The 24,118-nt window shown below is 41.6% G+C and overlaps 2 protein-coding genes across 2 annotated transcripts; one reads left to right on the forward strand and one right to left on the reverse strand.

Moving 5' to 3' along the window:
* The first annotated feature begins 421 nt into the window (after positions 1-421).
* On the forward strand, positions 422-3,456 carry LOC139418134 (interferon regulatory factor 2-binding protein 1-like). The gene is made up of 2 exons (XM_071167347.1): positions 422-2,425; positions 2,526-3,456. Exon 1 carries the CDS (start codon positions 620-622, stop codon positions 2,408-2,410), a length of 1,791 nt encoding a protein of 596 aa, XP_071023448.1. The 5' UTR covers positions 422-619; the 3' UTR covers positions 2,411-2,425; positions 2,526-3,456.
* LOC139418135 (mitochondrial calcium uptake 2) lies at positions 3,429-23,219 on the reverse strand. The gene is made up of 12 exons (XM_071167348.1): positions 23,013-23,219; positions 16,297-16,426; positions 16,076-16,107; positions 15,861-15,936; positions 15,621-15,668; positions 12,285-12,367; positions 9,183-9,242; positions 8,815-8,912; positions 8,333-8,504; positions 7,917-8,025; positions 7,275-7,432; positions 3,429-5,983 (listed from the first exon to the last, which is right to left on the reverse strand). Exons 1-12 carry the CDS (start codon positions 23,199-23,201, stop codon positions 5,882-5,884), a joined length of 1,257 nt encoding a protein of 418 aa, XP_071023449.1. The 5' UTR covers positions 23,202-23,219; the 3' UTR covers positions 3,429-5,881.
* Positions 23,220-24,118: the final 899 nt, after the last annotated feature.

Consider the following 24,118-nt stretch of genomic DNA (forward strand, 5'->3'; position numbering starts at 1 on the left):
AAAAATACAGTTTTATATCTTTATGTTTGAAGCCTGAAATGTGGCAAAAGGTCGCAAAGTTCAAGGGGGCCGAATACTTTCCCAAGGCACTGTATATGGTCTGTCTGTATCTCCAAATGTTGACTTAGTATCGCAACATTTTTAAATGGTATCTCGGAAATTCTAGATATTATCGATTTCAGTAAATATAAACTAGTCCCATCGTTTATCTTTTTGCCATCATGCGTAGAAGCATTGGTGACTGAAAATTGCATTACTCAAGTACCTAGTTAGTAGCTCATTTTTCATTGTTCAATGAGTGTGAGCTGGCTAGCTTTCTCTGGGAGAAGTTCCGACTTCAACTACAACTCCCAGAATTCAACAGCAATGCAGTAGGTGTATCCGGTGTCTTAAACTCATTTTACTTCCCCCCAGACATAACGACACGGGCAGCCCGATAAAGAAAACGTAGCTAACTTTTAAAAGCGGCAATCGACAAGAGCTGTTCGGACAGTTTGAAATTTTACAACAAAATCGGGGCATGTTGTTCGACGTGACTGAATATTGAAAAATCCGCGAAAAGTAAAGACAGAAACGCGTTGGCCGCTCAAGAAAGTTTGTGCGAGGGCCTGTAAACAACATGTCGTCTGCCTCACAGACATCCTCTAGGCGGCAATGGTGCTATCTCTGCGATCTGCCCAAGATGCCCTGGGCCATGCTCTGGGAATTCAGCGAAGCTGTTTGCCGGGGATGCGTGAACTACGACGGGGCAGACAGAATCGAGCTTCTAATTGAGACGGCCAGGCAGTTGAAGAGCAGCCACGGTGTTTTGGACGGAAGGTCCCCAGGCCCTCAGCAAGGAAAACCCAGCTCAGGTGGGCCAATGGAAGGAGGGAGGCAGCACGCAGAGCGTTTAGACAGGGTTAGGGGAGAGTATGGAGTTTCCCCCCGTCTCCCCAATGGTCTGCACAGAGCTGAGGATGTGAGTATGTCAGAAGGGAGCAGGCAGAGCCCCAACACCAGACGGGCTATGGCTGGGGCCATACCTGCTCTACATGGGACCATACCTCATGCTTTGATAGCCCAGGGGTTAGTGGGGCCCCCTCACGGCTTGTTGGCTCCCGTTTTAGGCACCAGGGCTGGGGGGCAACAGATTGCTGGCTCCTCTGGCCCTATAATGGGTGATGTTAGTAGGCGTCAGGTAGTGTCAGCCATGTCGCTGGGAGCTGGCGCCTCTGCTCTGGTGGGTCTGGAAGCAGGCTGGAGGAATGGGGAGGTCATGGCTGAGCTAGCGGAGAGCGCCAGGAGCCGGGCAGAGGGCTGGCCCAACCGCCCCAAAGTGGTACGAGAAGTCCTGGTGACCCTCTGTGGCTGTGCCCCCTTCAGCGTGCGCTTCAGGAAAGACCACAACTTGGTGGGGCGCATCCTCGCTTTCGAAGCCGGGGCCGGGCCAGAATTTGAGCTGAAGGTGTTTGTGGAGTACCCCAGCGGCTCTGGAATAGTGTTCTCTGGCATCACGGAGCTGGTCAGGCAGATGTTCCGTGACTCTAACAAAGACGCAGGCAAAGCAGTGAACTCTGGGCTGCGCTACGTGGAATACGAGAGGCGGCAGAGCGCTGGGGACTGGCGTGCACTCACTGAGCTCCTGAGCGATGGCGTGCGTTCATTTAAGGAGCCACCGATGCCCGATGTTCTTCCACAGTTGTACGCAGATGGCGGCATGCCAATGGTGCCTGCCGTTCGCTCTGCACCTCCAAAGGGTGCTGCACGGCGACGCAAAGCATCCCCTGGCTCAGAAAACGGAGAGAGTGAAGGAAGGCCCATGGGGGATCACCCAGCCAGGGATCCCTGGCCTCGAGGTGCCTATCCAGGCATGGAGCCCCTGGGCTCAGGCATGCCCAACCCCCAGGACGGCCCGCCCCGCTCCCACAGCCAGCCCTCACCCATCTCAGCGCTCATGGGAGTGGCCGACAGCCTGAGCTCCAACCAGATGTCCCGAGATGGCCCCGGCATGTCCTCGGCCCACTCCTCCGCATCTGGTCGCCCAACCAGTGGCAGTCCCTCTTCAGCCTCTGCTGCAGTCTCCCAGGCAGTTATGGGCCAAGGTGCCCAAGGGGGGCCAAGCACCACCAGCGTTGGGGAGTCTGGAAGCGGCACCCCAAGCGCCCTGCTCTGCTGCACCCTTTGCCGAGAGCGCCTGGAGGACACTCATTTTGTCCAGTGTCCATCTGTCCCGCACCACAAGTTCTGCTTCCCATGCACGCGCGGCTCCATTCGCAGCCAGGGTCCCGGAGGAGAGGTGTACTGCCCCAGCGGCGAGCGCTGCCCTCTGGCTGGATCCACCGTGCCCTGGGCCTTCATGCAGGGAGAGATCTCCACCATCCTTGCCGGAGACGGAGACGTGACGGTAAAGAAGGAGAACGACCCCTGACCATGTCTTATTGAGGTGAGAGGCTGATGACATCACTCTTTATATTTTTCCATTGATCTATTTGAGTAGTGATTCTGTTGCTAATAAAGATTGTAATTGTCCTCTTTCTCCACAGTGGGTCAAACAACACTTTAAAAGCACTTCCCTGATCTATCTCACCCGGAAGGTTCATCACATGTGCCTCACAACTGAATCACCACGCAAGCCAGGAGGCAACAGAACAACCTTCTAAACAAGTTAGGAGGGCACCAGAACCATCGCTCCAAGAGGGGGGCCACAAGTCTTTTCTGGGCTGGGCTCATCTGCAGGGGTTAGTAGTAACAGTTTAAACAAGAGAAAATCTGGCACACATTATTCTTCATGTCCAACACAGCAGCAGAGGCTATTCAAGAGGCCTTGTTTTAAAAGCCCAGGATTAAAAGCACAGGTCTGCTCTTCAATATGACAATCTCTCAGCATTTCAGATGTTTCTATATATTATATTTAAAAAAATATTTAGTTGCATACTGTCATACAAGTGAATGATACTGATATTGAAAGTACATGGGTAGCCAGAATCATGCAATTATTTGGACAGGAAAAATATAATTGTGAAAAAATAAATGGCAAAACCAGTAGGTCCTTAAAAAAGCCATGGTTTCAACATTTTATTAACACATACAATGTCTCTATGTATGCTCCTTTATTACATATTGTATGTCAAAAATGTGAATTTACTTTCAACGACTATGTAATTTCTACTTTTGATACAATACACATTTATATGTATGAGTTTATAGTGGTAAGACCAAAGACTGCTTTGTGCGCTGTAATTTTATTGTATTGTATCTATGTATGCTGTACACGCTGATAACCTCTGGCATCAGTCACTCTGTTTCATCTACCACAAAAGTAAGCTGGTTGTTTGTCTGTCTTATTGACTTTTCCTGAAATCCTCCCAAATATATGTACGGTTAGATAATTAGCAACACATGCTTCAATGGTTAGCCCACGTACTCAAATGTGATCGAATGGGGTCAACTCTATAATAAATTACAGAATATTCATTGCACTTGTTTTTTTTCTTGCTCCCTTTTTGGTGGTGCAATTGCAGTTCTACCAACTTGTAATGATATGCTTTGTTTACATTTATTGCTGAAAATGGTTCTGTATTTACAGCGCATTCGGAAAGTATTCAGACCATTTTACTTTTTCCAAATGTTAAGTTACAGCCTTATTCTAAAATGGATGAACTAGTTTGTTTCCCTCAATACCCCATAATGACAAAGCAAAAACAGTTTTTTAGAAGTTTTAGCAAATTTTTTAAAATCACATTTAAATACGTATTCAGTCCCCCAACTCAGTACTTTGTTGAAGCACCTTTGTCAGTGATTACAGCCTTGAGTCTTCTTGGGTATGACACAAGCTTAGCACACCTGTATTTGGGGAGGTTCTGCCATTCTTTGCAGATCCTCTCAAGCTCAGGTTGGACAGGGAGCATCTCTGCTTTCAGGTCTCCAGAGATGTTCGATCTGGTTCAAGTCTGGACTCTGGCTGGGCCACTCAAGTACATTGAGACTTTGAGACATTGAAACCACTCCTGTGTTTTCTTGGCTGTGTGCTTAGGGATGTTGTCCTGTTGGAAAGTAAACTGTCAACCTAGTCTGAGGTTCTGAGCTCTCTGGAGCAGGTTTTTATCAAGGATCTTTCCCTCCAACCTGACTAGTCTCCCAGTCCCTAAAATAAAACGTCCCCACAGCATGATGCTGCCACCACTATGCTTCACCGTAGGGATGGTGCCAGGTTTCCTCCAGATGTGATGCTTGGCATTTAGGCCAAAGAGTTAAATCTTGGTTTCATCAGACCAGAGAATCTTGATTCTCATGGTCAGTCTTTTGGCAATCCCCAACCAGGCTGTCATGTGCCTTTTACTGAGGAGTGGCATCTATCTGGCAACGCTACCATAAAGGCCTGAATGGTGGAGTGCTGCAGCGATGGTTGTACTTCTGGAAGGTTCTCCCATGTCCACAGAAGTCAGTGACCATCAGGTTCTTCCTCCCTGCCCAAGGCCCTTCACCCCCAATTGCTCAGTTTGGCCAGCTCTAGGAAGAGTCACGGTGACTCCAAACTGCTTCCATTTAAGAATGGAGGCCACTGTGTTCTTAAGGACCTTCCATGCTGCAGAATTTGTTTGATACCCTTCCCCAGATCTGTGCCTCGACACCATCCTGTCTCAGAGCTCTATAGACAATTCCTTAGACCTAATGGCTTGGTTTTTACTCTGACAATTGTGGGACCTTATATAGACAGGTGTGTGCCTTTCCAAATCATGTCCATTCAATTGGATTTACCACAGGTGGACTCCAATCAAGTTGTAGAAACATCGAGGATGCACCTGAACTCAATTTGAAGTCTCATAACAAAGGGTCTGAATACTTTTGTAAATAAGGTATGTTTTTTTTTAAAGAAATTTGCTAAAAAAAAAAAAGTTTTAGCTTTGTCATTATGGGGTGTGCGTAGATTAATGAGGGGGTAAAAAGTATTTAATCCATTTTAGTATAAGGCTGTAATGTAACAAAATTTAGAAAAAGTCAAGGGGTCTGAATCTTTCCCAAATGCACATTCCAGGAACAATGCAGCAATTCTGAATTTATTTAATCTACAAAAAAAATAAAAGTACACAGCTATGATCTAATAGATTGGCACCCTTGCACTTTACAATGGAGTGAAATGGAGCAGAATGTTCTGTTTTCAAAACGTATTGAATAGCTTTGTACCCTGTAAGCACCACAGGTGAAAAATCACACTGTAAACAAGAATCTTCTTCCTTCAACCAAATTAATTGGAATTCTGAATTCTTTTGTCCACGCCATTTTGACTTTGTAGTGAACCATCTTAATTTCAGATTTTTTTTTTTTATCCTGCGCAGTTCTTAAATGCATGGGTGAACAAAAAGTTTAAATGTCAACTTATTGAAGAAATCAAAGTGAATTGTGCAAGGGTGCCAATATATTACAACACAACTGTACTTAGCAATGTGTTGAAGACAAACATATTTCAAACATGACTCTTTCCACCTATATAACTCAACAGTTTAGAACTTTCAAATGATACCACAGTACACCATGTCTACCTGTAAACAAATCACTTGCATTTGAGGGAAATAGGGTAAAAAGTGCCAAGACACTTTCAATAAAATGTAAAAAGATCTCACATTTATATGCCTTGTATGCATAGACTGGTATCAAGCATCACAACAACCCATTTATATTAGAATAAACCTCACCTATAGATTATGTGCTATATCTTGCAATAATATTTTCGCAAACAAAAATCCTGAAAAACATTGATTTAGTTCATTAGGACCATGTTTATATTCCATTGACAAATATCCAGTGATAATGGTCAACTAGTGGTCAGCCATCAATGCTTTACATTGGAGTCACCCAGTGAACACTCGTAAGACGCTTCTCCATCCAATGGCCTAGCCCCTCAAAAAGGGCTTCCGGTGTCCCGGAGGGCCTCTTGGGCCCCCTTTAGGGTCTCCCTCTTCACACACTTCCAGTAATTTGTGATGCCACGCTGGGGCTGCACCTGGGGAAATACAGACATCACATAATAAACATTAAAGGTAAAATATGCAAATATCGCTCTGCTACAATTCTAATAGTTTGCCAACAAAACAAGCAGTCATTGTTTAGATAATTAATTGTACCATCTAAAATAACTGAAGTATCTTTTCCATAACCAAAAATATTGTATTTTCCGCTGTTTGAAGCTAGTATACAAAACCGAAAGTAAAAGACAAAAAAAAAATCAAATTTAATGGGTAGCATAGAAATAGTACACATAAAACAGATCTACCGCTTCTTAGACTTGCTTTCAATGAGAATGACATGTCTGAATTTGGTCGGGTCGCCCAAAGTTACATATTTCAGCTTTAATAAACTTCCCAGAGTGGCTGCATGACCTGATCACCAGGGCCCTATCCTATCAGATACGATTAAAAGCATAAAAATAGAACGGGAGTCCCCATTCAAGACTGATTTGTCTGTTCTATTAATTATATTTCTATGCATTTAATCCTATCCAATAGGCAAAATCTAGATAACTTTTGACAAACTGAGCCCAGGACTAAACAACTTTACTGCACGTGTTATTTTTTACACAATGTCTGCTGCTCCCTCCCTCCTTCTAATTCTCACTTACCTCCGGGATGAACATAATATAATTTGGACGACATGATCAACATCCAAATAGTGATTTAATATTCCTTTCTCAGGTGGGGAGTTACAAGCAGCTATTAACTCCCCACCCCCCCTGTAATTTAGGGTAGGCCTCCGATATGACAGCATATCTAGGATGATTACATCATTGCACAAAGCTTTTTAGTCTGTACTAGGCCCAAATAGATTACATCAATTGATGGGGGAGTTAACAGACAGCATAAAACCACACCCATGCATTCTAAAATAATACATGCAGGAAATATTCAAAAGCACAGGTGAAATAAATATAAAATATATTATTTTAGTTCAGAAAGGTGAGGCAGATTGTAAACCATGTTGCTGATAAGACTGGGGTTTTCATAAAGGTGAGTAGCCTAAAGTGAGGAACGTGAAGGGATGGGGAGGGAGCAGCAGCTGCATCAGATTTTTCTGAATGTTTTTTTGTGCGTAAAGTAACATCGCAAATCGATCAGGGCATACAGCCTCAGCCTAAACTTGATTTGTATAGCACAATTCATACAGAGACCGCAACTCACATCACAATGATTATTAACGTCAATTGGAGACTTGCATGAAAGTTAGAGTTAAGCGTGGATCTCAAGAAACAATAACGCCATAAAGGACTGCTTCAACTGATAGATAAATGCCCCCTGTACCTTCAAGCCGCGCAGTACTCTGTCTTCCATCACTCCGATAAACTCCTTGTGGCTCAGACAGTTATCGCCGTCCAGGTCAAAGATCTTGAACACAGTGTCCAGCACGTTCTCAGAGAGGTCGTGCCCTGTGGCAATCTTCACAGCTCGCCTAAATTGGACTGCAGAGAATGCAAGGGAAATAAACTATCAAGATAATGTACTTGGCTAACAGGGCAATCAGCAGTTGCTAGTCTATTATTGGACAAAAAAAATAATTATGATACGTATCCATGGAAGAATATAACTTAGAAATGTCTCATGAACTGAGTTCAACTGTCGTACCCCAACAGAACCCAAAATAAGCTTGTTTTACGCCAATGTTTGTAATCAAAGTAAATGTAAATAAACACTATATAGCCTCAATACATGGTTAAAATGTTGATATCATGGATGGTCAGTCCTTCTGGATATACATTTGAGAGTGGTTACATTTCTCCAGCACCTTCCCTCAGCTTTTCACCAAAACAGGGGCAGGGAGTGCGCTTTGTTACTGTTTCAACTGCTGAATGCTGCTTTAAAGTAATTTATTTGACTGTGTAGAATCAGAATATTTCAGACAAAATGTCCTTCCTACAAAAAACTATGTAGAGATAAGAAAATTACCCATTCCGATAGGTCGGTTGGCTTCACTTATCATTTTCACAGAGAAGGCAAAGTCCTCCAGGTTGTTGGTGAAGAGGCAGAACGCTTTGAACTCGTCAAATGTGATGCTCTACAAGAGAAGAGGGACAAATGTCCAAGTCGTACATTGATCAGTAACCCCTTGAGAGTCCCCCAAAATGTGTTATATTTCACTTCTTAGACCTGAAGGTACATTGACATTACTGCATATTATCCCTATCCGAATGTTTTGAAATTTCATCCTTCAATAAAAAGTGACCCCCATATCTGAATTTGTTGAATTGGGGAAAACATTTGGGTAGTAATTGGCAACCTCGCTTTCACCTATTACAACCCTTACTGATCTGTGATGATCTCAAGGAAACGAGGAAAGGAGGGTGGATTACTTTCCTTTTTACCTGGCCCGCAGGGATCCTCTTCCTCATGTTCTCCCAGTAGGCCTCGTTGGCTTCCTCGTTGGTGTAGTGCAGCAGCCACTCTGCAAAGTCCTCCCGCCGCATGGTATCCATACCTTTGGAGAACTGCAGGAACTCCATCTCCTGCACCTCCGCCTGCAGGTCCTCCATGAACCTAGAAATCCAGAGTAAAGACACTGAACATTACTAGGTCGGTTCTGGGCCTGTATTCAAAAAGTGTCTAAGAGTAGGAGTGCTGATCTAGGATCAAGTTCCCCCTGTCCATGTAACCATATTCATTATGATCTAACAGGCAACAATGATCCTAGATCAACACTCCTACTCTGAAGTCTATCCATAGTGTCTATATGAAGTATCGAAAACATGATTTTTACTAGGATTAGGTATACCTACAAGGAAAAGGTTGGGAGTAGCTATACCGTTTAACACCAATGATACTACATTGTAACCCACAGATATTTTACCTGCAAAATCCCTTGTACTGAAGCTTGTTTTCACCATTCCTGCCAAAGAAGAAGGCCTGCAGTGTAGTGTTCACATCATCCCCCTCTGCGACTGGTTTCTGTTTAGATGACATCAAGTTTCAACACTTCCTGCCTTTGTTATTACTGCAAGCCCCATCGCGCTTGAAATACGAGTAAACAATAATTTTTTCTAGCCCATATACAACGGTTTACATTATCATATAATGACAGTTGGCCAGCCTTAGTGCTTTCAATAGGCATTTCCCCAAAGGCCATTCAATGTCATCTATAGAAAGTATTCTAAAAAAGTGTTTCCAAAAGTCACATGAGAATTTCGCCTTAAAAATAAAAGTTCAGTGTTGACTTACCACGTCTGTGGCACCTTCCTTAGGCACTGTCCCTTTTCTTTTCCCAATGATTTTCTTGAGCTTCATCATAAAACAAAGCAGCAACATTGATTCTTTGCATTATAATAATGCAGATAAAACAGAAGATTAAGCTAAAAACATTTACTACTTGTGAGAGCATTTCTTAGCTAGCTTACATGTTCTCAGAATGCGGGAAACTACTAATTCAGTTAAATTCACTAATAACACATACATACCTCTTACTCATCTGAATAATCCAAGAAATGTCAGCAATAACAGAACATTTCATTAGTCAAAAGGTTATCAACTACCCACAATGCCTCACTCTAATATTAAAACTGGAAACAGTATGAAACAGCAAACAGTGAGGGTTTGAGATTGACTACAAAGCAGTTGGACCACACAGAATCAGTAATCTACCAATCACCTTGCAGCCCAATTACTAATTATTATGTGATCAAGATTAGTGATCCTTGCCTTGCTTTGCTCACACGGATCCCCTCAAACACACTGAATTATTATCCATGCTGCTCCGCTCTACTTTGTCAGGTGTGGAACTCATCTTCTAAACCAAACGATAATCTAATTGGAGGTGCATAACACCTTTTAGACGTGCAGTGGGTTTTAGGAACACAACAGTGGTCTGACTCTAACCCTTGTGGTTCCCAGTGTTGCCAATTTTCACAACAGCCTCAGTTCTAAATTAGGGAATCAACTTTTCACTGGTTTTGTACAAAATTGTATAGTCACAGGCATTTTTGTAGCCATGTATGCATACTGTATTGTGCTAAAGCCAACTAACAGATACAGTATGTTTACAAGCTAGTTTCTGTGCCTTGTAAAATGTGATACCTCAGACTGAGAATGAATAGGCCAATGTTTTGACAGAAGGAACCAATTGAGGTGGGAGAAACTAGTTCAGAGGAACAAACATGTGGCACAGACTTAAGGTACTGGCCATAGAGTACCTCTGCGTTAGCATCAAGTGTTCATAGTACTCATTCATTGTAGGAGCGTGTGTGTCAAAACCTCCAATTAGGTCATGTCCATGTAAGGGGCGGCAATATTTTGCAGTGTGGATACTTTATACAGTGGGGCAAAAAAGTATTTAGTCAGCCACCAATTGTGCAAGTTCTCCCCTTTAAAAATATGAGAGAGGCCTGTAATTTTCATCATAGGTACACTTCAACTATGACAGACAGAATGAGAAGATCCAGAAAAATCACATTGTAGGATTTTTAATGAATTTATTTGCAAATTATGGTGGAAAATAAGTATTTGGTCACCTACAAACAAGCAAGATTTCTGGCTGTCACAGACCTGTAACAACTTCTTTAAGAGGCTCCTCTGTTCTCCACTCGTTAACTGTATTAATGGCACCGGTTTGAACTTGTTATCAGTATAAAAGACACCTGTCCACAACCTCAAACAGTCACACTCCAAACTCCACTATGGCCAAGACCAAAGAGCTGTCAAAGGACACCAGAAACAAAATTGTAGACCTGCACCAGGCTGGGAAGACTGAATCTGCAATAGGTAAGCAGCTTGGTTTGAAGAAATCAACTGTGGGAGCAATTATTAGGAAATGGAAGACATACAAGACCACTGATAATCTCCCTCGATCTGGGGCTCCACGCAAGATCTCACCCCGTGGGGTCAAAATGATCATAAGAACGGTGAGCAAAAATCCCAGAACCACACCCCCAGAACCCAGAACCATGTCCTAGTGAATGACCTGCAGAGAGCTGGGACCAAAGTAACAAAGCCTACCATCAGTAACACACTACGCTGCCAGGGACTCAAATCCTGCAGTGCTAGACGTGTCCCCCTGCTTAAGCCAGTACATGTCCAGGCCCGTCTGAAGTTTGCTAGAGAGCATTTGGATGATCCAGAAGAAGATTGGGAGAATTTAATCTGAACATATGACACCAAAATATAACTTTTTGGTAAAAACTCACCGTTTGGAAGACAAAGAATGCTGAGTTGCATCCAAAGAACACCATACATACTGTGAAGCATGGGGGTGGAATCATGCTTTGGGGCTGTTTTTCTGCAAAGGGACCAGGACGACTGATCCGTGTAAAGGAAAGAATGAATGGGGCCATGTATCGTGAGATTTTGAGTGAAAACCTCCTTCCATCAGCAAGGGCATTGAAGATGAAAAGTGGCTGGGTCTTTCAGCATGACAATGATCCCAAACACACCGCCCGGGCAATGAAGGAGTGGCTTCGTAAGAAGCATTTCAAGGTCCTGGAGTGGCCTAGTCAGTCTCCAGATCTCAACCCCATAGAAAATCTTTGGAGGGAGTTGAAAGTCCGTGTTGACCAGCAACAGCCCCAAAACATCACTGCTCTAGAGGAGATCTGCATGGAGGAATGGGCCAAAATACCAGCAACAGTGTGTGAAAACCTTGTGAAGACTTACAGAAAACGTTTGACCTCTGTCATTGCCAACAAAGGGTATATAACAAAGTATTGAGATAAACTTTTGTTATTGACCAAATACTTATTTTCCACCATAATTTGCAAATAAATTCATAAAAAATTCTACAATGTGATTTTCTGGAGAAAAAAAATCTCATTTTGTCTGTCATAGTTGAAGTGTACCTATGATGAAAATTACAGGCCTCTCTCATATTTTTAAGTGAGAGAACTTGCACAAATGGTGGCTGACTAAATACTTTTTTTGCCCCACTGTATTGATATACAATACATGACACTGAATACAGAATACAATTCCTTGAGAAGCATAAAATAAAACATTTAAAAGGGGCAATCTGCGATTGCTACATCCATTTTTAAAATGTAAAATTAATGATAAGCTTATATATAATATAAGTTTGAGTTACTCCATTGTTTATAAACAATGCAATTGTAAAATAACACTATAGCTTAAAAACATAGTTAAAACTATTATTTTGATCTCATGGATGGTTAGTTCCTGCATCCATAGTCCTGTCTATGAAAGTGAGAGTGGTTACATTTCTCTAGTCCCACCCCAAAGCAGTTTACCTAAAACTGTGGAGTGGTACCCGTTTGCTGTTGTTTGAACTGCAGATTGGCCCTTTAAGGAACATTTTATAATATAGATTATAAAACATACCTTGAGAAACTCCTTTCTGTCCACATGCTCATTGCCATCAATATCAAGCATTTTGAAAGCTATATGAAATCCTGTGTGTGGCTCTGAAATAACAATGCATTTTCTGTTAGAAATTAACGTCACTAGGTGCTGCGTGGACAGAACAAAGCAGCGACAAGATGAGCGGTTAGTTTTCGATTGCTGTCCACGCCACAAGGTTAACAGCAGGGTCTCCTGAAATAATGATTCAAGCACAACATTGTTGGTGACTGTGCAACATTGAATGAGGAAGCTAAGTCGCCAAAACACTACCACATGGGCAGTGTTCAGTAAGTACGAAAACAGCAATAAAAAACTGTCAATGGAAAATTTGTGTTCTATTGGACCGTTTGAAGACATCCTTTTTTGTTTTGTTCCAACTGAACACCACCCAGGTTCAGTCAATGTGTTACAGTAAAAGGCTACACAATGTACGATCCTAAACAGGATAGATACCATAATCTAACGTACAATGTCAATAAATGAAGTTAATGTGCATACAACTGCAGGTCCTGAGAATATCATGGGCAACGGACACTCGGCAATCCATAAGGAGCCAGCTCCTGTACAAAAATATTGTGACAATTATGGTTGTGCTGGTCCGCCAAGGCATGGTTGTGCCGTGCGTGCAGAAAAATATTTGAGAGCTCACTAATGTGGCACTGCCTGGTCACGTCTTTAAGCTACAGCTGCACTAAACCAGGGTCCTGTTCATTAGGCAAAACTCAACAGAAGAAAGTGTTCCAAAACAGAGTGAAACAAGGTGGTACTATATATGTACTTGTGTAACAGTTTTGCTTCAGTCCCTCTCCTTGCCCCAACCTGGGCTCGAATCAGGGACCCTCTGAACACGTCGACAACTGTCACCCATATGTTGTCTCCACTATATGTACTGAAATGCACCTGATAGATGCACACACACTGCATGTTAATGCATGTAAATTATGAAGGAATGGAGTAAAAACAAACAAAATAGAACTATTGTAAAATACTGTGTCCATAATATGTACAGTGCCTTGCGAAAGTATTCGGCCCCCTTGAACTTTGCGACCTTTTGCCACATTTCAGGCTTCAAACATAAAGATATAAAACTGTATTTTTTTGTGAAGAATCAACAACAAGTGGGACACAATCATGAAGTGGAACGACATTTATTGGATATTTCAAACTTTTTTAACAAATCAAAAACTGAAAAGTTGAGCATGCAAAATTATTCAGCCCCCTTAAGTTAATACTTTGTAGCACGAATAATTTTGCACGCCCAATTTTTCAGTTTTTGATTTGTTAAAAAAGTTTGAAATATCCAATAAATGTCGTTCCACTTCATGATTGTGTCCCACTTGTTGTTGATTCTTCACAAAAAAATACAGTTTTATATCTTTATGTTTGAAGCCTGAAATGTGGCAAAAGGTCGCAAAGTTCAAAGGGGCCGAATACTTTCGCAAGGCACTGTTTAAGCTGGAAGTAGAGGGCTAAGCGTTGTTGTTCACTAGCTCACTCCAATCAGGAGAGGTAGGGTTAGAAAGTAAGAAAGAAAAAAGATAAGTACCAGTCAAAAGTTTGGACACACCTACTCAGTCAAGGGTTTTCTATATTTTGAAGGAGTTCCCACATATGCTGAGCACTGCTTTTCCTTCACTCTGTGGTCCAACTCATCCCAAACCATCTCAAATTGGTTTGAGGTCGGGTGATTGTGGAAGCCAGGTCATCTGATGCAGCACAAATAGCCCTAACACAGCCTGGAGGTGTGTTGGGTCATTGCCCTATTGAAAAACAAATGATCATCCCACTTAGCACAAACCAGATGGGATGGAGTATCGCTGCAGAATGCTGTGGTAGCCATGCTGGTTAAGTGTGCCTTGAATTCTAAATAAATCACAGTGTCACCAGCAAAGCCTCGACACACCTCCACGCTTCATGGGGGGAAGCACAAATGCGGAAATCATCCATTCACCTACTCTTCGTCTCACAAAGACATGGAGGTTGGAAACAAAAATCTCAAATTTGGACTCAGACAAAAGGACAGACTTCCACTGGTCAAATGTCCATTGCTCGTGTTTCTTTACCCAAGCAAGTCTCTTCTTCTTATTGGTGTCCTTTAGTAGTTTCTTTGCAGCAAATTAACCATGAAGGCCTGATTCATGCAGTCTCCTCTGAACAGTATCCTCTGAACAGTTGATGTTGAGATGTGTATGTTACTTAAACACTGTGAAGCATTTACTTGGGCTGCAATTCGAGGTGCAGTTAATTAGTATCTTATCCTCTGCAGCAGAGGTACCTCTGGGTCTTCCTTTCCTGTGGTGGTTTTGCGACTGCACTTGAAGAAACTTTCAAAGTTCTTGAAATTTTCCAGATTGACTGACCTTCATGCCTTAAAGTAACGGACTGTCGTTTATCTTTGCTTATTTGTGTTTCTTGCCATAATATGGACTTGGTCTTTTACCAAATAGGGATGTCTTCTGTATTCCACCCCTACCTTGTCACAACACAACTGATTGGCTCAAACGCATTATGAAAGAATTTCCACAAATTAACTTTTAACATGGCACACCTGTTAATTATAATGCATTCCAGGTGAATACCTCATGAAGCTGGTTGAGAGAATGCCAAGAGTGTGCAAAGCTGTCATCAAAGCAAAGGGTGGCTACTTTGAAGAATCTCAAAAAATATATATTTTATAACACTTTTTTGGTTACTATATGATTCCAGGTGTTTCACAGTTTTCATGTCTTCACTATTATTCTAAATGATCTCTCTCTTGCTCTCCCTCTCAAGAAAAGCAAAAAGAATTTGTCCATTAAAATAACATCAAATTGATCAGAAATACAGTGCAGACATTGTCAACTAGTCTAAAGGCCAGTTTTATTGCTTCTTTAAATCAGAACAACAGTTTTCAGCTGTGCTAACATAATTGCAAAAGGCTTTTCTAATGATCAATTAGCCTTTTAAAATGATTGACTTGGATTAGCTAACACAACGTGCCATTGGAACACAGGAGTGATGGTTGCTGATAAATGGGCCTCTGTACGCCTATGTAGATATCCCATAAAAAATAATATATCCGCCGTTTCCAGCTACAATAGTAATTTACAACATTAACAATGTCTACACTGTATTTCTGATCAATTTGATGTTATTTTAAATTGACAAAAAAAATTGCTTTTCAAACAAACAAAAACAAGGACATGGACTCATAATCCACACAACCCAGATGAAGTAAAATGTGTTGTGTAAGAATTAGAGGATGCCGGTTGCAAATGCATGTCATTGAAAGGGAGGGCTGTTTCCACTGTATGTCATTCTGGGTCTATAACTTACTGGTCAGAATAGTCAACAGGAACAGGTACTCTGTGTAGGATATCAGACCTGCAAGACAAAACATGCCTTCTCCATCACACAAACATTTCAGTGAGTGTTCATTTATCCTGTTTAGATTGACACTCCCACATAGTGATCAAATACATATGTCCTGCCTGAAGTATAACTATCCCGCATCTTTTTACATTGATGAAGCACATAGCACCAGTGAGGCTGTTTGACCATGGCATGAAAACGTACCATCGTCTCCGAAGTGTCTGAACAGACTGTTACCTGCCTGGACCCGTGAGGCAGCATCCAGCATCTTATCCACCTCCTGCAAGTAACATATATTACACAAGGAGAAACAACCAATAGTATTCTCTTGCTGTAAAGCTCATGTTGATGGCATTGCACGATAGGACTAAAATCCAAAACCCGTTCTGACAATGAGTTAACCCGATCACAACACTCACCTTTTTGGTTAGAGCCTTCTTTGGTAATTTACCTAATGGCAAATGAAAGGAAAATTATGTAAAGTGCAGTTCTTGCCTGTAACAAAATTGAATACACTTAGAGGGAGCTTATGTAGCCATATACCAATCAATTCAATACATTACATCATGAAGTACTCCCTTTTCTACCAGCTAGGCCATTTTACAACATGGACACTATCATTTGATACAACTGTACTTACGGTCGACATTCTCCAACATGATTGAGAAGAGGAAATCCCTTGGTGTCATGTAGAGTTCCTTATTGTACGTCATGGAAGCAAACTGGTTGAAGCACATCCGTCTGGCAGACAGCTGGAACACTGGAAGCAACTATAATATGGAAAGAAGCATTAGCACTAAAAGAAAGACAAGGTCTAAAATACAAGGGCAGTGCAAAGCTGAAAATTGGATAAGGTAACAACTATAGAAGAATTGTCAGTACTCCTGACCAACTATTGTGGCACATAGACAAATAACAGACATTCATGCTAACAGCAACTAGTTAATACATTTCACTTGCTTCAGCTATCAATTTATCAAGGCTACTGATTGCACAATTTCCCCATAGATAGAAAACATAGGTCTAACAACTGGATTGAATAGTTTATTGTGCACTGCTCGGTGTGGTGATGTAAGGGATGCAGATTTAGTAAGAACTGTCTACCTACTATGTATATACAGTGGGGTCCCAAATTATTAACACCCTTGATAAAGATGAGCAAAAATTACTGTATAAAATAAATCATTCAAGTACTGAGCTATATTGTATGCTCCCCAAAAAATTGGGAAATTATATTATTTTATACTAATAAAATTGCTCAGAGAAAAAGTAATACTTTTATTCCCTAAAAAAGGTAGGGGTCAGCGTCAACGAGCAGCGACGTCATCTGGTCATCCAAAAACAAGGAAGACATTGGATGAATATAAAAAAGTGCTGAAAAAAATAATTAATAATAATAATAATAATCCACCTCAGCAACAATTATTTGAATAATTCAATGCATGTTTTGTGCACAAAGTTGATGACTAAAGTGTCTTATTAGGAATTTTCAAATCTGATTTCTGTATGTGACCGTCTATGGAAATTGTGTGTCTGGGCCGGGCGTCAGTTAAACTGCAGTACCGAAGCAAAACTGTAGGAGCAGTCAAACCAGTGCTTCTAGACCAGAACCCTGGCCCCTTGGTGTGTGTAGAGTTGGTGATAGCCAACTTACAGAAGTCAAGAGAGGACATATGAATAAAATAAATCCCTCGTTATGTCGAGATCACAACTTATTTATCTCATGATCACTACATAAAAGTTGTTTAATTGTGATCACGAGAACATTTTGTCGAGATGAGATAAATCCAAAGTACCACGTATTATCCATTAATTTGTCCAGATGCACGAGAACCACCTCATCAAGGAACCCTGTGACTGCTTTGATTGCAATGCGCTCACTCACAAGATTCGGCAAGTTAGTGGCATTGTTGCTCGCATGCGATTGGCTGTGGTCTTTTGGGTGGCACACAGCCTAGGAGAAAAAGAGCTGGCTTACAGGCATCGTAAAGTGCTTAAATGCCCTACAAGCTCTTAGCTCAAGGTAAGAGGCAATTTGGCTTCCTAACATTCTAACTTATAAACTGATACTGAGCTCCAAAACACAAATGGAAGCATGATGTTAGCATGGAAGGTACCATCCCTTAGTTTTTTTAAATTGATTGCTACACTATGCGCTGATCCATCATGGGCTCTGCCGCCTCAGCCATACTTTTAATCTATCGTCAATATGCCCACTCCTATATATAGAGCTTATCGTGATCTCAACAAAACAACTTTTGTTATGTCATGATCATGAAATAAATCAATTGTGATCAACATGAGATAAATGTTGTATTTATATGTCCTCTCTGGACTTTCATACTAAATAGCTAGTCTCCCTCAGCATAAGGGTTGGCTAAGTCGGAGTTATTTAACAGTGTATTTAGTGAATGGGCAAGCCAACATGCTGACTAGATCATGCATTCGCGCATGTTGATTTTGTCCATCCGCACCAGACACGATCAGGACACGTAGGTTGAAATATCAAAACGAACTCTGAAGCAACTATATTACAATTATGTTAATCATTTGGGGACAAGTCGAAAAGCATTAAACATTCATGGGAATTTAACTAGCTAGCTTGCTGTTAGCTAATTTGTCCTGCGATATAAACATTGGGTTGTTATTTTTAATTAATCCACAGATAAAAGGGTAAACCGAGTTTGTTTCTAGTTATATCTCCTCCTTCAGGCTTCTTCTTCTTTGGAATTTATATGGCGGTTGGCAACCAACTTTAAGGTGCATTACCACCACCAACTGGGCTGGAGTGTGGACCTTAGTTCATCTTTCAATCACCCACATGGGAATATGTTCCTAAAAACCAATGAGGAGATGGGAGCGGCAGGACTTGCAGCTCGTCAAGCGTCACAAATAGAACCAAGTTATATCTTAGCGTCTGGCTACGCAGACGCTCGTTGACACGCGCAAGCTGTTTGGATGCAATGATCGAATAACATGTATGTTTACATTCATTTTGTAACGCGAGCGATGTGGTCACCATGTAAGGATGTTGATCACAGGAAGTTGGTGGCACCTTAATTGGGGAGGATGGGCTCGTGGTAATGGCTAGAGCGGAATAGTATCAAATTCATTATTTCTATGCGTTTGATGCCATTCTATTCACTCCATTTCAGCCATTATTATGACCCGTCCTCCCTTCAGCAGCCTCAACTGATGTTGATATAAGTCACGATAACAGGAAGTGTTTATTTCCAGTGAGTGCATTTGATTGGTTTCGTTTCTGTAGCTAGCTTGGCTGGCTGGCTGGCTGGCTATGTAACTTTCAGCTAAGCCCCCAATGTCTTAAGAGGTGTCGCAATTTCATTTTTTTACCCCAAAAGTAGTGGGAAGGAATGGTGGGGTGTGATGGGGATAGTGGTATATATAAGCAATAAGTCCTGAGGGGGGTGGTATAGGACCAATCTACTACAGCTAAGGGCTGTGGTATATTGGCAATATATCATAGTAGCCTTATTGCTATTATAAACTGGTTACCAACTTAACTAGAGCAGTAAAAATACTTGTGGTATACGGTCTGATATACCATGGCTGTCAGCCAATCAGCATTCCGGGCTCGAATGCTGATTGGGGCTAGTTCGCTAGCTAGCTTGTCGTTCAGTAGCATTTTGGGCAGATTGCTCACGTTTGAGGTGAAGGGAGTACAGGGCTTAGCATATCTGTCGAGGAGGCTAAAACGAGATTGTCTTGGAAAAGTTGAATATTTTCAAAAGGAGTCAGGTAATTGGTTAAGGGAGGAGGATTGGAGGGAAAGAGAGAGGAGGTTGAAAAGACTGAGGGAGGCAGAGTATGGGTTTGAATCTGTTGAAGCTAACAATAACAAGGGAGAGGGTATGTAGAGGATGATTGGTGTCAAGTTCAAGCATAGTAAGCCAGATGCCATTTTTGAGTTCTGGAGGTGAAATGGAAGGGGTAGAAGGTGTTGTGAGGAGCTCGGAGCCAGAGCCTTTCATTGCATTGACGGACATGGTTGTGATAAAGATACGTTTGTTCCAGAGGGAGTGTGATTTTTGAATAGGGTGGGACCAGGCCTTTTGGCTGATCCATGGATGGTTTCAGGTTGGGTGGAAAAGATGGTGGGTGCTGTTGAGTAGGTGAAGGTAACCCGAAGCAGACTTGTGATGTTTGTGTTTTTTCCGATCAGAGGGAGCAGGCACTCCATGCGGCAACTTGAGGAAAGACCAGTATCTTGCTTTGCACTTAGGTACAGGGCACCATCGAAGGGAGTGATTTCTGGGGTAGCATTAAGTGTGGAGGTGGAGCAATTTAAGTTCCCTGGTGTTTGCGACACCTGCCATATGGTGTAAAGTAGATCCGGTGGGGAGCATGGTGAAACAGAGGTGACAGTCTGTTCTTTTGAGCTTTGATTCAGAGTCTTCACCTGAAAAAGTAATGTTAGGATATACAGTTGAAGTTGGAAGTTTACATATACTTAGGTTGGAGCCACAGTAAAATGAGTCTTCTTTCCGACATAACCTGAAAGGCCACTCCGCAAGGAAGATGCCACTGCTCCAAAACCACCATAAAAAAGCCAGACTACAGTTTGCAACTGCACATAGGGACAAAGATGGTACTTCTTGGAGAAATGTCCTCTGCTCTGATGAAACAAAAATAGAACTGTTTGGCCATAATGACCATTGTTATGTTAGGAGGAAAACTGGGGAGGCTTGCAAGGCGAAGAACACCATTCCAACCGTGAAGCACGGGGGTGGCAGCATCATGTTGTGGGGATGCTTTGCTGCAGGAGGGACTGGTGTATTTCACAAAATAGATGACATCATGAGGATGGATAATTATGTGGATATATTGAAGCAACATCTCAAGACAAGTTAAAGATTGATCGCAAATGGGACTTCTAACTGGACAATGACCCCAAGCATACTTCCAAAGTTGTGGCAAAATGGCTTAAGGACAACAAAGTCAAGGTATTGGAGTGGCCATCACAAAGCCCTGACCTCAATCCTATAGAAAATGTGGGGGCAGAACTGAAAAAGCATGTGGGAGCTTGGAGGCCGATAAATCTGACTCAGTTACACCAGCTCTGTCGGGAGGAAAGGGACAAAATTCACCCATCCTATTGTGGGAAGCTTGTGGAAGGCTACCCGAAACATTTGACCCAAGTTAAACAACTTAAAGGCAATGCTACCAAATACTAATTGAGTGTATGTAAACTTCTGACCCACTGGGAATGTGATGAAAGAAATAAAAGCTGAAATAACTATTATTCTGACATTTCACATTCTTAAAATAAAGTGGTGATCCTAACGGACATAAAACAGGGAATTTTTACTAGTATTAAATGTCAGGAATTGTGAAAAACTGAGTTGAAATGTATTTGGCTAAGGTGTATGTAAACTTCCGACTTCAACTGTAGGAGTGATGCTGTTAAAAGATTTTGTGACGAATACACTAGTGTTATAGGCGTCATGAGCATGTCGCAGCAGTGTGTAGGAGGACATGGGACAGAGGAATGTGTAGTTCCGGTGAAAAAACGCTGTGTGTGTCAACTGTAGGGGTGCCCACATTGCTGGGGATTGGAGGTGTCCAGTGCGAGAGAGACAGTTTGAGGTGGCCAGGGTCAGAGTAGTGCAGAAGATGTTGTATGGTGAGGCAGTGATGAAAGGAGGAGGTTAGATCAATGGTGAGGGATTCTGAGAGGATCCCTGTGAATAGTAAATCTGTGCAAGAACAGAGGGAGACCAATGAGTGAAATTTATGTAAGGTTGTCCTCTAAGCGTTCATAGCAATGTTTATCAACTGTACAGCAGAGATGGAACATAAGTCACAGAAAATAGATGCATTGGCAGTTGCAGAGAAGTACTTGGAGGGAGTAGAGTTGACTTCAGGAGAGTTACAGGGTGTGTTCAGTAGTAGTGTCCTGTCCTCTCAGGTCTTTGGCCTGGAGTAGGATCGGATAGGGTTAAAGTAGTGGAATAAGGTGGTGGGTTTTAATGAGTATAGAATTAGTTGGTAGGGTAATTAAAAATACATATTTTTATTTTTCCCCATTTCCCCTTTTGTATCACAATGTGTAATGGATTTACAGTGGGGCAAAAAAGTATTTAGTCAGCCACCAATTGTGCAAGTTCTCCCACTTAAAAAGGTGAGGCCTGTAATTTTCATTATAGGTACACTTCAACTATGACAGACAAAATGAGAAAAAAATATCCAGAAAATCATATTGTAGGATTTTTAATGAATTTATTTGCATATATATATATATATATATATATATATATATATATATATATATATATATATATATATATATATATATATATATATATATATATATACACACACACACACAAATATGGATGTAGCAACTACAGATTGTCCTTTTAAATCTATCAAAAGTGTGCCAGTTTGAGCATTAGGCCTATGGATTTGTTGTATTTATTTATCAGAATTAATTAGATTGAGCAATAAAATACCACTTGTATTCCATAGGCTAGGTTCCGCACTGTCTACTGGCTTCAATTGATCGGCAGTTTAAGCTTCTTGAATTCAACAATTATTGGGTTCAACAGCCATCAACAACAACCTCAATCCGTAAGGCGCAAATAGCTAATGACAGCGCAACAGTATGATTCACGTCAATGTGCTATGTAGATATCAATAATAAGTTATATCCGTATCGTCGTAGGCTACACCACTGCTGCCACCCGTCCATTTATTCGAGTTGGAACATCTTTGGATGCCGGCAGGCTTGAACTGTAGCCTGCAAAAGCCTATTCCTGCTATTTTCCCGCGATCCATCAAACACATTTGGTGTGTCATCATTGTGGCCAGACTCGCTCAGGTGGAACAAATTTAAACATGCGCCTTTTTTCAATGCTTATTTGAATGTCATTTAGTAAACAGAGAAGTGTCAAATATTGTTTTTCGCAAATATGCTTTCAGATTTAAAAAATAATCCTCTAAATAATCTAGTTTTTCAAACACTATAGGTAATCTGATTACAATATATATATTTTTAAAGGTAACGGATTACAGTTTTTAAAATGTAATCCCTTACATGTAACAGATTATATGTAATCCGTTACTCCTCAACCCTGACTAACGTTACTTGTTTACTTTAGCCCTATATAGGACTCCGCGAATCGTCCTATGTAGGGCTGTTTACTTGTGCACTGTAATATTCAGTTGTGATCATGGTAGACGAGTGTAGCGAACAAACACTGATTCACCAGGCACTGACAGGTAACTAACTAGCAAGAAAATGTCAAACATCGTGGCTGACTAGCTAACTTTAGCTAGCTAACATAGATATCAATCCAGCTAACGTTAGTTACTGCTGCGCCAAATATACGTTACCTTTTCTTCCTCGGCATGAACCGTGAAGGGAAAACACCTCTTGCTCGGTTCATAGTGATAATATATCAGTCCGCTTCCAACGAGAGACCCCAAAATGCCAGGTCCCAAGGCACAATGCAGCGCTCTGTACGACCAAGGTCTAGTCAAAAAGTTTCTCAAAACTCCAGCAGCCCTTCCCCAGCTAGCCATTTTCCATAAACTGCCACACCCACTGGTCAGGTTCCAACATTCTTTATAATTTTCTTCTTCGATGAGGTGTCATCGGCGTCTGACATCCAATATGTTGCATTACCGCCACCTACTAGACTGAATTACAGCTCCCTTATACCTCGCTTGAACATAAAAAAATATAACAATATAAGCAAATACCCTACCCTTCTAACACCACACTTTTTATACAATAAAAATAATACCACCCTACTCGACTATTTAAATATATTTAGACTTTCCTCAGGCCAACAACCTGAAAGGATGGGACATCACCAATTAACACACCCTCTAACTCTTCTGATGTCAAGTCTCTCACACCCAAATACCTCTCTGCAGCTGCCACCACAACCTCAATTTTCTGCAACTTAAGTTCCATCCCTGCAGTACAGTTGATAACCATTGCTATAAATGCTAAAAATCCAATCTTACTGAAACATATATGTACTTGTAGAGATCTACTACTCACACCACTCCTCTCAGGGTCCCTCCCGCTTGACCCATCTTATTTTACTTTCTTCACTGCATCAACATATGACAACTTCTGCACTACTCTAACCCTGGAAACCTCAACCTGCCTCTCTCGTACATTTCTGATCCCCAGCCCCATCGGCACCCCTACAATTAACACTACTTTCCTCAATGCTACACATTCCTTTGTCTCATAGCCTTATGCACACTTCTCACACCTAGGAACCTCCCTCCTACACACATGCCCATAAGCTTGACACCTATAACAACGTAATGTATTCTGCACAAAAGCTCGTACAGGATAACTTATATATCCTAACATCACTTTGTCGAGCAAAGACTCAACATCAACACTCAGAAGAACAGACAATGACTCTTCTGTTTCACCACTCTCGCCACCCTGTCTGCGTTACACCAAACGACGAGCA

This window comes from Oncorhynchus clarkii, chromosome 10 (assembly GCF_045791955.1).
Source record: "Oncorhynchus clarkii lewisi isolate Uvic-CL-2024 chromosome 10, UVic_Ocla_1.0, whole genome shotgun sequence".
Classification (NCBI taxonomy): Eukaryota; Metazoa; Chordata; class Actinopteri; order Salmoniformes; family Salmonidae; genus Oncorhynchus; species Oncorhynchus clarkii.